This window comes from Parambassis ranga, chromosome 3 (assembly GCF_900634625.1).
Source record: "Parambassis ranga chromosome 3, fParRan2.1, whole genome shotgun sequence".
NCBI lineage: Eukaryota > Metazoa > Chordata > Actinopteri > Ambassidae > Parambassis > Parambassis ranga.
The window spans coordinates 15,171,796-15,184,225 of record NC_041024.1 but is presented as its reverse complement, the minus strand read 5'-3'; the positions used below and the strand labels follow the sequence as shown (position 1 = coordinate 15,184,225).

The following is a 12,430-nucleotide window of genomic DNA, read 5'->3' as shown; positions in this document are numbered from 1 at the left end:
ATGTACTCTGCGTATATCATTTTTAAAAATTGGCGCACAAAACAGCTTTTGTTTATGTCTGTATCATAGACCGCTGAGTCACCAGACCTTAGCTGGATATCTGCTTGTACCGTAGGTCTTTTCATGTGTACGTTCTCTGCTTGAAGTGTATTAATCGCAAGAATGTTACAGCTCTCTTCCACTATGGATTTGGTATTTTACGATAAGCAAAGACCCTCAGTGTGTAATATTGTGTATTATTGTATACTTTACTGTAATTGTTTAGCTGTCTGATTTTAATCTTGCTTTACGACTTCTAACGTGTGTTTTTTTAAAGGAATATGATGATATAAGTCCGATGGTGTAACATGTTTTTGTTTGCATTCTAAAGCCAAGTGGAAATACTCATTATCACAGTAGTAAAGGTATTTTCATATTGAGTATAATTGCAGTTTGTTGTGTGTTTTTATTATTATTATTCTGAAGAAAGAAAAGATGATGAAGAAATATCCTATAACACACAGACAGTTTCATCTTAACACAATCCATACAACGATATTTAAGGCAAGTAAATATGGCTGTGCTTACATAGGGTTAGAGTGGACTACCAAATCATGTGATGTCTGGTTGGGCCCCACAACATCTCTCTCCCTCAGGGGGTTTAACCAAAGGTCAGTCTGCCCCTCAGGAGATTGTGCACAGTAGAATTTGCACACTGTGGGTTGCTGGAGCGCAGGTGTATCTGCTGCCCTGTGTGGCATGAACTGGATGGATACATAGAGAAGCACAGAAAAGGCTATAAAATGTAAACCTCTGTGCAACATGGCAGCTACTATGAAGGCAGTACACAAGAAAAAAAAATACATTTTTAATGACGTCTGTAATATTTTTTATGTCTGTTGTCATCAGCAGCTCATGTTATCCTGCTATAATTCATTATACTGGAACCTAATCAGATTCACTCTCCACGAGTCTGATAAAAAAATGACAGCTGCCATTTTGGGAAGTCTGAGAAATACAAATGAGAGGGGGCAGATTCAGTGAGGCTGAGATTGTAAAGATAAGATGTTCAATGACTTTTGCGACCCATGCACTTCAAAACTCATAACAAGAAACAAAGAAAAACAAAGTTGGGTGATTAAGGGGATTAACCGGGATGAATGATGCACATTGTTGTCAGACTTGACCATTATAGTGCACCATACAAGGAGCAAGCAAGGAGGAGGTTTATTGGGTTCAGAGAGTAAGACGTAAAAAATTCAGAAAATTAATATAAATGAATAAATAAAAAAGATTCTTGTTCTTAATATCATTATCGCTGGTTTTGTGCACGCCACAGTCCCACTTTCATCATGCATTTCCTGTAAGTTCAAAGTGCTGGAAACAATGTGTGACAGAAGGAGCTATTACACAACTGGTCTTGTGTTGACAAAAAGATAAGCCCATGTGTGCTGAATGTCATACTGAATAGGACAGTGCTGAGCTTTCGCAGGGCAATGTGATACAAATCTAATGCTGTTAAATAAACCATAAAATTACATTTCTTGGGTAAAACTGCTGACCTAGTTGAGATTTTATTTATAAGGACACATGAGTGCCACCAGGCTGCAGCAACTGAAGGGTCACATTTTGACTGAGAACAAGGTAAGCTCGAAACGAATTAGAAAAATAAAGAATCATCTTACATAGCCTATATAGCTCTATTTTATTAACTGTTGTAATTTGTGAAGTGAAAATAGCAACAGTGCTGTAAGAGAAATCATAAAAAATGTTTTGATTTACTTTTCATACTGTTCAGATCATATCCTTCTATCACCACTTTTTAGGGTTTTTTGTGGAATCAAATGTAAAAAGACAACAAAATAAAACTAAAAATGTATATTTAAGAAAGTAAGTTTTTTTTTCTTTTATGAAACAAGATTTTAATTATGCTTTCCTAGCTAGACGACCACATGTTTGTCATATTTCTCTTTTGTCTGCATGGTGAGATTAGAAAAAAAATCACATACATCTAACTTCTCCCATGCTAAATTTGTTGAGTATTTGTTGGTGTCAGCCGTCAGCAGATAAATGTTTTGTTAACTGAAAGTCATATTTGTGAAATGTGTGTCACTATATTCCATGTAAAGTGTCGCTCCCTTGTTCTAAAGATCGCATCAATGGCAGCCTCACCGAGCCCTCTGACCACTCATGTGCTGAACACTGCGTTGGGCGTCCCCGGGTCAAACATGACCATCTGCCTTTATCGACAGGACTCCTCCACCAATGCTTGGAGTTTAATAACCACAGGGTAAATAGCCTGGGATAATAAATCAAATGTCACATCCATGTGTGAGCACCTCAAATGATGTCTTGGTTTACAACAGGAAAACTAATGATGATGGGCGTTGCCCTGGACTCATCACAAAACAGCAGTTTACATCTGGCGTGTACAAAATGTTTTTTGACACTACCCAGTACTGGACAAATATTGGAGAGACCAGCTTCTACCCCTATGTTGAGGTGAGGAGTGTGCACACATCATCACAAACGTTGTGTCCTTATTTAACATGTTGTATACTCTCAACACTGTCACATCTTGACTGTCTGTTTTGTTGATCATGTTATTGATTATGTTGCAGATTGTCTTCACTATTAATGACCCAGGCCAAAAGTACCATATTCCTCTGCTTCTGAGTCGTTTCTCTTACTCTACATACAGAGGGAGCTAGAGATCAGCTGAAGATCCTGAGGCAGAGGCAACGCCAAGAATATTCAACAGATAACAGAACAAGAACAAATTTGATTGATTCTTCTGGTATTCCTAACAATTAAAAACATTAACTTTGCCATATTCTCTCGTTTTTATAACTATTGCAAATTCGTGATGTAAGAGTTGCAGCATCTGATTTATTATATCTGTCTTAAACAGTGTGTCTGTATTTCAAATAAAGTGTTTAAAGTGTTTTTTTTCTCTGCATTTTACCCTTAAACTAGAAAAGCCTTTCCTGAAGAAAATGCAAGTTTGATTGCTGCAGCTGAAGCATTGCTTTAAATGCTGATGTGAAGGATTGCTCTGAATTGCTGGAGAATCTGAGCAATTCAGAGCTTTGTAGGCCTCTGTGTGTGTCAGCCTGTCACCATGGTAACAGCAGAGGAGACCTCAAAAACCACTCCAACTTTCCCCCAACGAACCCAAACGATTCGGAATTAGAAAATTCTGAATACAAGTTTAGTAGAGCAGCATTCAATGAGCGTTTTAAGACTAACATGAAGTCTGTAGCTTGAAATTTGTAGGAGGAGATACATTTGGCAGATGACCCTCATTGAAGGGCTTTCTCATAGACTCCCATGTTAAAATGACACCGAAAGTTGACCCGGAATGTCGAAAGAAAGAACAACAGCAACAAGACTTTGGTTGCTGGGCAACAAACTAACAAACTAATAAGAAAGAAGAAGAAGAAAGAGGTTGAAGAACAAGAGTTAAAAACTACTTAACTAATAAAGTGTTTAAAGTGTTTTTTCTCTGCATTTCATCTTTACACCAACGTCTTCTGTCAGTATCAACCGTATGGTTTATGGTTAGTTTGACTGACTCTGTGTTCGTTTGCTTTAGCCTGAGGTTGGATCGTTCCGTTCTTGATTACATACCCTGAGTCAGACAGGGCCTTGCCTCTGATAGGAGTCTACTGTACACACTTGTGTACGCTCTCGTCCTTTTTCACGCCCGTGGACCAATTTTATTATACTAAAAATGGCAGACGACGAATTAGAGGCGATTAGGCGACAGAGGATGGCGGAGCTACAAGCAAAGCAAGGGGTGAGGACTAAACGGCAGCTGGGAAGCGTGTTTGCGCCTTATAAGGGGATGCTGACTCCAGTATGCTACTAGCTAGTTAAGCTAAACCCAACACTGCAACCCAGCCAGTTTAACTGTCACTCAGTAGATATATATAACTCACATATTGGAGCCATGCTTCATATAAATAAGCTTTAACTTTCTCCGCAGCTACACAAATTACAGTAATGTCGAAGTTGAGCCGAGAGCTAGCCTTGTGTTGGGTTTGGTCAGCGCACACCCCCCTGATGATAATTGACATGTAGCTGGCCCGAATTGAACAATGACTTATGAACAGTAGCTCTGATCTGTTGTAAATGGACAGTGCTTGGCTGGTGTAAATAATTTACTTACATCCGGGCTGTTTAGCCTTTCCTACCGTATTTGTCAGTAATGATTATGAGGGTATAGCTAATATATGTGCAAATGTAAAATATATTGTCCAAAACTGTGCTCGTCACGTGATCCTCTGCCCATAAAAGGCAGGTGTAGTCAGTCCATTATATTTTTCATTCATGATTAAAGTTGAATGCATGTTTAGAGCTGATAATGTGATGGTGCTTTCTCACATATTGTTTCAGGATACTGCTAATAAGCAGACAGGAGAGGAGGCCAAACAAAGGTATGGGGCTTTTACATACAGAATTATATACATTTACATTAAATGCACTTCATAGCATCTGTGCATCTGCCACGTATTGTGAGACAAGAATTCTAGAAGAATAGTACTGGACTTACATACAAGTTACGCTCATTAAGAGACTCTTTTCTCGGCTTGATCTTTTGGTAAATGTGTTTTTCTGTTTTCCTTCCTCTCCACTGTTGTCATCTGTGAGTAGAACCAATGTAATAAAACTATTTTTATTCACAGAGAATCAGATATGAGGAACACTATACTTGCTCAAGTTCTAGACCAGTCTGCTCGTGCCAGATGTAAGTGTGCTGTCAGATCTGTCTTTTAGCATGCTGGACATTGTCTTTAGAATTTAATGATGTTCTGTTTTTGTTTTCTTCCAGTAAGTAATCTTGCTTTGGTGAAACCAGAAAAGGCAACTGCAGTCGAAAACTATCTCATTCAAATGGCTCGATTTGGACAATTAGGAGGAAAGGTATAAAAGTTTCCCAGTTTGAAGCCGTGTGTGCTGATATTCTTTTCCACACCTGCAGTACAATGAATTTAAATTCTCTTTTGTCAGATTTCTGAATCAGGATTGATTGAGATCCTAGAAAAAGTCAGTCAGCAAACAGAGAAAAAGATGACGGTCAAAGTAGGTTCCACTGAAATATCACATATGTTTCATTCATTTTTATGCACATGCTTACATTACAAATCATTTATACCTCTGCAGTTCAACAGGCGGAGGGTGATGGACTCCGATGATGAGGATGAAGATTAACTTTGGGGATGAGCCTAAAAATCAGGAGTGGTTGTGTTTTGCTGGGACTCTTTGACAAGTGTGGTGCTGCTGGTTAAATTCTGGGATGCCACACTAGCTTCATCGTCCAGTCTTTAGAAACTACATACCAAAAGAGAAGATCAAGGACACTGAGCTGAGTTTGCAGAGTGGTGGGAGGTAGAACACACAGTGTCAAAGAAACTTTAGTCCAGGTTTATACTGCGTATGTTGTACCCCCGACAACAAATGGCACTGTTTGACTTGAGTCCTCTTAAGTTACTTTTTATTTTTTCCCACGGTTGATATCTGTTTTCAAGCATAAGAACTAGATAAAATGCAAAACATGTTACATTTTATCTGAACTTTATTTTCCTATTCAGGGCTAGCATACCATTAGCTCTGGATGTTCTGGATATTTTCTTGCTGACATTCATCTCAAAGGTTTACATAAAACCTAAAAATGCCTCTATCATATAAATGACTGTTCACTTTGTAAAAAAGGCTCTTTTTTGTAATTTACACACATTATCTTCCATAGAGTTTATTAGAGAAATGTTTCTGCATCAACACACATTCTCCTGCAAAAGTAGAAAAAGTAGATTTTAGGTCTCTTTAGGGATGGGTGTATTTGCTTAATAAAAATTCTCACAGTTAGAATTTAATTTTAGAAACAAGAGTTAACAGATTGCCAAATGTTTCCAACTACTTTTGAAATAAAAAAACATGAAGGCAAAATGAGTCTTATTGTTTAATAAGAAATGGTAGTCCAATGTAAGTAGAGCTCAGAAGCTAACTTTGTCTTATTTATTTTTTTTCTAAAATTATCCCACAAATAACTTTCTGCAACCTTCGATGAGGAGTTACATTACTTATTAACATTATTTATTCACAAAGATAATTTATTGTCCCTGGATTTTAGGATGCATATGACGATGACTTCTTGGAGTTCATATACCCGGTGTGTGTGTGTGTGTGTGTGTGTGTGTGTGTGTGTGTGTGTGTGTGTGTGTGTGTGTGTGGGATGGTCTTCGTCCTTGCCCCATTTTCGCACGACCGTGGTCAGATGGATTCTCATTGGCTACTCAGCCTTAAAGTAAAACGGCTCTGCTCTGATTGGTGGTGAGATTAGCCACATGTTCGCCTTCAGCCAATCAGCGTGAGCATACAAGGAAATACTACAGTACTGTTAAGCTAGCTGCACTGTTCAGTGCTAACCACGAGAATAGTGTATAACACATATACTCAGGCATATTTTTTTATTAACATCGGGTTGAATACAAAGCTATGCCTGCGAAGGACAAGATGGACAAAACGAAAATGGTTACGTGCACCGCTCCCGTGAATATAGCTGTCATAAAATACTGTAAGTATCACCTCTACTTATGATTAAGTTAGCATGTTTGTATCAGTAACTAAATCCTTTGTATCTGAATGTTCTGTGGTTAGTCTGTTCCTTTAAGGTATAAATATCCGTTTAGTCTGTTTATAGTCTCACCTTGTAATAGCAAAGCTGTACACTTTTTAGGGGGGAAGAGGAATGAAGAATTAATCCTGCCCATTAACTCTTCATTGAGCGTCACGTTGCATCAGGACCAGGTATTAAAAGACACTTAACTATTTCACTCTACCACATGCCTCTTTAAAAAAAAAAGAAAAGAAAGCAGCAGCTGTAGAAATAATCTTGTCAAAGGTGTTTGCTCATGTTTTTGCTTATCCCTTTACATTGGATGTCTTTCAAATGATGTCATTTGATGTGCATGTATTTTTCTAAAGGAAAAAAATAGTTTACTGTCCTGAACAACTTCTTCTGTTTAGCTGAAAACAACCACAACTGTTGCAGTCAGCAGATCGTTTCAGGATGATCGAATATGGCTCAATGGTAAAGAGGAGGATATTGCTCATCCAAGACTGCAGTCCTGTCTGCGAGAGAGTAAGAATTCTTAACTATGTAGTTTAGACATAGGCAGTTAGAGAAATCCTGGTGACAGTGATTATTTTTTGTGTTGTATTTAGTTCGTCGACTAGCACGGAAGAGGCGTAATGACGGAGCCGCTGGTTTAGATTCAACTGGTTTGTCACACAAGGTCCACATTTGCTCTGTTAACAACTTCCCCACTGCTGCTGGACTTGCTTCTTCTGCAGCTGGTTTTGCTTGTCTTGGTGAGTGCATAGTGATGCTTGGCTTAAATTACCACAACTACATTACTAATGTTATTGTCACCTCCACTATTTGTTGCCAGATTTATGCTCTTCTAACTCTCTTGGTCACTGTCCCATTTGTTACAGTTTACACTCTGGCCCAGGTGTTTGGTGTAGAAGGAGAGCTGTCAGGGATTGCTCGTCAAGGCTCAGGTAGTGCGTGCCGGAGCATGTATGGTGGGTTTGTCCAGTGGATCATGGGAAACACAGACGATGGGAAGGACAGTCTAGCCCAGCAGGTGGAGCCAGAGACTCACTGGCCTGAGCTCCAAATCCTTGTACTAGTGGTAAGTGACTGTGAGTGAGACTAAATGAGAATAAGAGTCCTTACCAGCTATTTGCTGACATATGTGCTACAGGTAGAGAAAGTGCCTTTAAGTTACTTAGATGTGAAATTTAACACCGTAACATAACGGGTATCATTTTTGTCACAGGCCAGTGCTGAGCGGAAACCAGTAGGCAGCACCTCTGGAATGCAAACCAGTGTGCAAACAAGCTGTCTATTAAAGGTACTTGGTTAATGCTCTTTTATGCAGTTCCCTCACATTAGTGTCAATACTGTTAAGACTGAAGTTTCTAATAGGCAAACCCATCTGACTGACTCTCATAGCATGCTTTTGCCGCTCATTTCTGACTGTGTGCAGCACCGTGCTGAGTCTGTTGTCCCAGGCCGGATGGTGGAGATGATTGAAGCAGTGCGAAAAAAGGACTTCCCTGCGTTTGCTGAATTAACCATGAAGGACAGCAACCAGTTTCATGCCACCTGCCTTGACACATACCCTCCTATCTTCTACCTCAACAGGGTGTCTCAGCAGGTCATCAACTTAGTGCATCGGTATAACAGGCATTACGGAGAGACCAGGGTGAGCAACTTCACAGTTCTATTGCCTCAGTTCATGCAGCTACATTTGTGAAACTGAGTAATGGTGATGTCAAACTTGTGAGGTGATTTTAAACTGTGTAACAGGAAACTCTGCCTGTTTGAATGATGGTCACAGCCTGTTTGTCACCTCTTAGGTGGCCTACACTTTTGATGCAGGGCCCAATGCTGTAATCTTCACTTTGCGGCAGCATGTGTCTGAGTTTGTCCACGTGGTTCAACATTTCTTCCCACCAGAGACCAATGGTGGAGAGTAAGTCTAGAGAGAACACACTCAGCTTCAATGCTTAGGGCTCTAAAAACCTTTTCTGCCATACAAATTAATTTAATGTATAATTTATGCACACATTTCAAAAAGCATTCAACCCCTTTACTTTATAAAACATTTACAAATTGTTCTGCTAAGTACAGTTGGTAAAGACTGAAATGTGAAACTTGTTTTTCAGATTTATTAAAAACAAGAACTGAAATCTCTATCTTTCTCTCTATCTCTCTATCTTTAGCCATGGCAGTGCATATTCTGTTTTATACATATTTATGCACAAACCTGTGTGAAGCTGCAGGACAAAAATCACCTCATTTCTGAACTCTGCAGTTCCTGGTTCTCTTAGTCATTAGGCCTGTTTTCTTTGAGCTGCTTAAAATGTGTCACTGAGTGTTTCTTTTGTCTCTGCAGCTTTATTAAGGGTCTTCCAGTCAACCACACTGCTCTCTCCGAAGAGCTGAAACAGGGTATCGGTCTGGAGCCCATGCCAAAGGGAGTAAGCTACATCATTAGCACCAAGGTATACACAGTCACAGACGCTTTAATCCTAAACAGCACTGAGAATGTGTTGAAACGTGTTTAATATGTCACTTTCAGATTGCAAAACAAGTTTAGCTTTCTGTTCACACTTCCTGTTAACTTGCATTTACGTGACATTGAGTTGCTCTGTTGGTATACTGTGGATTTTTTACTTTCCTGAAAGAGGGTAATCAAGCCTTTGAACTCCTCTTGAAGAGGATTAATCATTTGTCTTTTGTTTGTTCTGTGTTTATAAGGTTGGCCCGGGCCCTTGTGTGGTAGAGGATCCCAGTCAGCATCTCCTTGCATCTGATGGTCTGCCCAAAGAATGTGTGTGAAGCCCTGCAGCCCTAAAGAGACAAGATTACAATAAAGCAATAATGAAGCAGACTCAGCAGAGATGTGCATTTGAACAGGCTGTTCTGGTGTGTCTGTGCTCTCATCTTGGTTCACTGTTCATGTTTATCCTGGTGTGTCTCTCTTTGTTTCTCTGTACAGGCAGAGGCTGTTTAACAAGTACAAGAGGCATGAAAAGAGTTCAGTTGTAGATGCTAGGATGAACTAAATTCTCAGGTAATAAATAAATGCGTACTCTGGCATTGAGCAAAACACTGAAAACATGAATGCAGGTGACTGTTATGAGCAGATGATTTTGTGTGTTTTTAAGAATAGTGTTGAAAAACCTGATGATTGTTGATTATTATTGTATAAAATTAAAATATATTTTAGTCAAGATACATGTTTGTGTTTTGTTATTTTATCATCACAACCAGAAGAGTTATTTTCAGAGCAAAACTTTTATGTAGACCTACTTTATGTAGAACTTTATGACCTGTCTGGGAAGTTGAAGGGGTTTGGCCGCTCCACTCCCGCGGTGAGGCCACGCTGCATTTTTGCGGAAATGACGACTGAAATATGGGCCTGGCCAGCCTGAACCCTGCCTCCTAGTCCGCACGTCTGCAAACCACACATCTCGTAAATAGAGGTTCTTCCTTGTAGAAACCATCACAAAGCGGCGAGTGGCCGTCAGGAGGGTTTCAGCCGGCTGCGCAGGGACTGTAGGTGAACGCGATGGGCAAGATCGAGTGGGCGATGTGGGCCAATGAGCAGGCTCTGGCTTCGGGCCTCAGTGAGTATAAAACTTTGTCTCCATATGAAGCCAGCAGGTGTTTGCTCAGTTTACAAGTGAATGTCTAATGTTACTCATGAGCAGTTAAATATAAATGCACGGGAATATTTTTAAAAGGAAAATACACTTTATCATTAAACTTAACGTGGAGTAATAAAAGTTATGCTGTTATTTTCTGTTTTTATTTTGATCTTCCTGTTTCCTTCTTTCAGTTCTCCTGACTGGAGGAATTGTGGGTGTGGCTGGACAGTTCAGAGGATGGCAGTTTGCTTCTTATGCTGTGTATCCTTTGTACTGAGATAAATGAAAACAAGTCTAATCTAAAGGAGAAATCATGAGCTCCATCTTTCTGACATGTGTGAGGGTTTGCTCACAGTGTAACAGTAGAATTAATTACCTATTTACAGTGTTACAAAGTGATTAATCAGGAAAACCTTTAAAACAGAGAAATGCCTTGACAGATAACCAGTGCAGCCGGGGTGTTTGTTTGTTTACTTGAGTATCCCAGAAGCAAAAGGGCCAAAGGTACAAGTGTGGAGAGGACGTAAGTGATGCTGCTTGTTTTGATGCTCTAGACACACACATTAAAGGCATTTAAAAGCTCTGTAAAGCCCATTGCTCACTGCTGTGTCTTGTTTTTCCTCAGAGGCCAGTACTGCTTCACAGTGTGTGTGAAAGCCTTTGGACCATTGACGAGGAACTACTATGTCAGGGCGTTTTTACATGCTGCGTGAGTTCATTATCTCAAACACTTTGCTAAGCAGCATTCCTCTTCTGAGTCCCTCCAACAAAAGGTTTGCCACTTGTTATCATAGACCTTTCTCCCTAACATGCCTTTCTTCCTCTCTGTCTCAGGATCTGTGTGCCTGGAGGTTTTATGCTGGCTACTGTCCTCGGATGTGTGTGCCTTGGCATTTCCAGCCTCATCTACCTAGCAGTATGTCTTGTCATTTTTACCGCCTCATTCTCCAGTTTAGCAGGTTAAATATTATCAGGTTAGATAAAGCTGTTGATGTGGAAAATTGTCAGTTAGTGAAAACAAGGAAATGCTAACAAGGAAGAGATTGTTTCATTACTGGTACCTCTGTGACATGGCCCTTGTGAAATGTGACTGGGGTGTGCCTATAGTCTGCAGCAGCTCTAAATGTGTAAAGGTTGTGAAGCTGTCCAGGCTGTATGGTATACCTTATTATTGCATATGAGTGTACAAGACTGGGGCCACTGTTAATTATTATCCCCTGATTGGTTTTCAGACTTGAACGCGTATTTCAGTCATCTTACATCACTGAGTACTTTTTACTCTTTAGGCAGCGATCCGAGGTGAACACTGGGAGCCCATTCTTCCCCGCAAGGAGACCCGGAAGCCAGTGGCAGAGAGTATCAAGAATCCTCCTCAGAATCCACCTCCAAGACCTCCACCAGAGATGCGTAAGAAAATAAGTGACCTGGAGGGAGCAGCCTATGACAACCCTGTGTCTGTTACTGACTAAAATCCCTGTGTCCCGTCCTCGGTATCCCCTCCTCCTCTCAAAACCAGTCACACTGGGACCTGAGTTCTATACGAACAAATATTTGTGGAGTGAGTGACTAGATTCACACCTTTTACCTCAATAACATAAAATAAAGAGATAGTGAAGTAAATGTAATATTTTATTTTTGAACAAAAAAAAGCCCGCCACTGGAAAATGTAGTAGCTGCTACAAGTGGCACCCACATAGACTAGATTAGATTAGGATGACTGAAGGCTGTTGGTGTTTACCTTTCTGAATGAAGCTCAAACCAAAACCCATTTTCTGTTCACATCATTGTGTTAAATACTATACAAACCGGATTATGTACTTGCACTGTGCACTTAATCCCTATGTGTTTCTCTGAGGTAACTGATCACAGTAGCTACTGCATGATTACACAATACTGTCTGAGAGGATTGAATGGACAGCTGGAAAGTTGGTTTTGGTGGCTGATTTTAGCCATTTATTATTATGTGTTGTCTGTATGTTTAATGAGTTGTAAATAAATCACTTTAACTCAACATCAGTGTTTTTTCTACTTTCATACTTTCTGTGTGAAATTATTTTAGGTAATGGCATTTGCAACTTCCTTCCTTGTGCAAATACACAGAATTTCATTACATCAGAATTTCCCTTTCTCAACTTGCCATGGTTTTGTTTCCTTCCCACATTTTGTCACGTTGCCATCCATTGTTGGGTTGTGATAGAACACAAATAGCAAGTGCTGGTAGTCA

At 39.8% G+C, this 12,430-nt stretch overlaps 4 protein-coding genes across 4 annotated transcripts; all 4 read left to right on the top strand.

The window, feature by feature from the left end:
- Positions 1–1,425: 1,425 nt before the first annotated feature.
- uraha (urate (5-hydroxyiso-) hydrolase a) lies at positions 1,426–2,810 on the top strand. Its single transcript, XM_028402259.1, has 4 exons — positions 1,426–1,623; positions 2,130–2,269; positions 2,346–2,481; positions 2,601–2,810. Exons 1-4 carry the CDS (start codon positions 1,570–1,572, stop codon positions 2,688–2,690), a joined length of 420 nt encoding a protein of 139 aa, XP_028258060.1. The 5' UTR covers positions 1,426–1,569; the 3' UTR covers positions 2,691–2,810.
- A 777-nt stretch (positions 2,811–3,587) lies between these two features.
- pdcd5 (programmed cell death 5) lies at positions 3,588–5,693 on the top strand. The gene is made up of 6 exons (XM_028401904.1): positions 3,588–3,778; positions 4,378–4,418; positions 4,668–4,729; positions 4,814–4,905; positions 4,993–5,064; positions 5,146–5,693. The coding sequence occupies exons 1-6, from the start codon at positions 3,713–3,715 to the stop codon at positions 5,191–5,193; spliced, it is 381 nt and encodes a 126-aa protein (XP_028257705.1). The 5' UTR covers positions 3,588–3,712; the 3' UTR covers positions 5,194–5,693.
- Positions 5,694–6,367: 674 nt separating this feature from the next.
- Positions 6,368–9,791, top strand: mvda (mevalonate (diphospho) decarboxylase a). Its single transcript, XM_028402147.1, has 10 exons — positions 6,368–6,556; positions 6,719–6,789; positions 7,009–7,123; positions 7,207–7,353; positions 7,480–7,679; positions 7,827–7,901; positions 8,037–8,255; positions 8,410–8,525; positions 8,949–9,057; positions 9,314–9,791. Exons 1-10 carry the CDS (start codon positions 6,478–6,480, stop codon positions 9,392–9,394), a joined length of 1,212 nt encoding a protein of 403 aa, XP_028257948.1. The 5' UTR covers positions 6,368–6,477; the 3' UTR covers positions 9,395–9,791.
- A 212-nt stretch (positions 9,792–10,003) lies between these two features.
- cyba (cytochrome b-245, alpha polypeptide) lies at positions 10,004–12,217 on the top strand. The gene is made up of 6 exons (XM_028401903.1): positions 10,004–10,185; positions 10,398–10,467; positions 10,655–10,729; positions 10,832–10,915; positions 11,041–11,122; positions 11,493–12,217. The coding sequence occupies exons 1-6, from the start codon at positions 10,128–10,130 to the stop codon at positions 11,673–11,675; spliced, it is 552 nt and encodes a 183-aa protein (XP_028257704.1). The 5' UTR covers positions 10,004–10,127; the 3' UTR covers positions 11,676–12,217.
- The last annotated feature ends 213 nt before the right edge of the window (positions 12,218–12,430 follow it).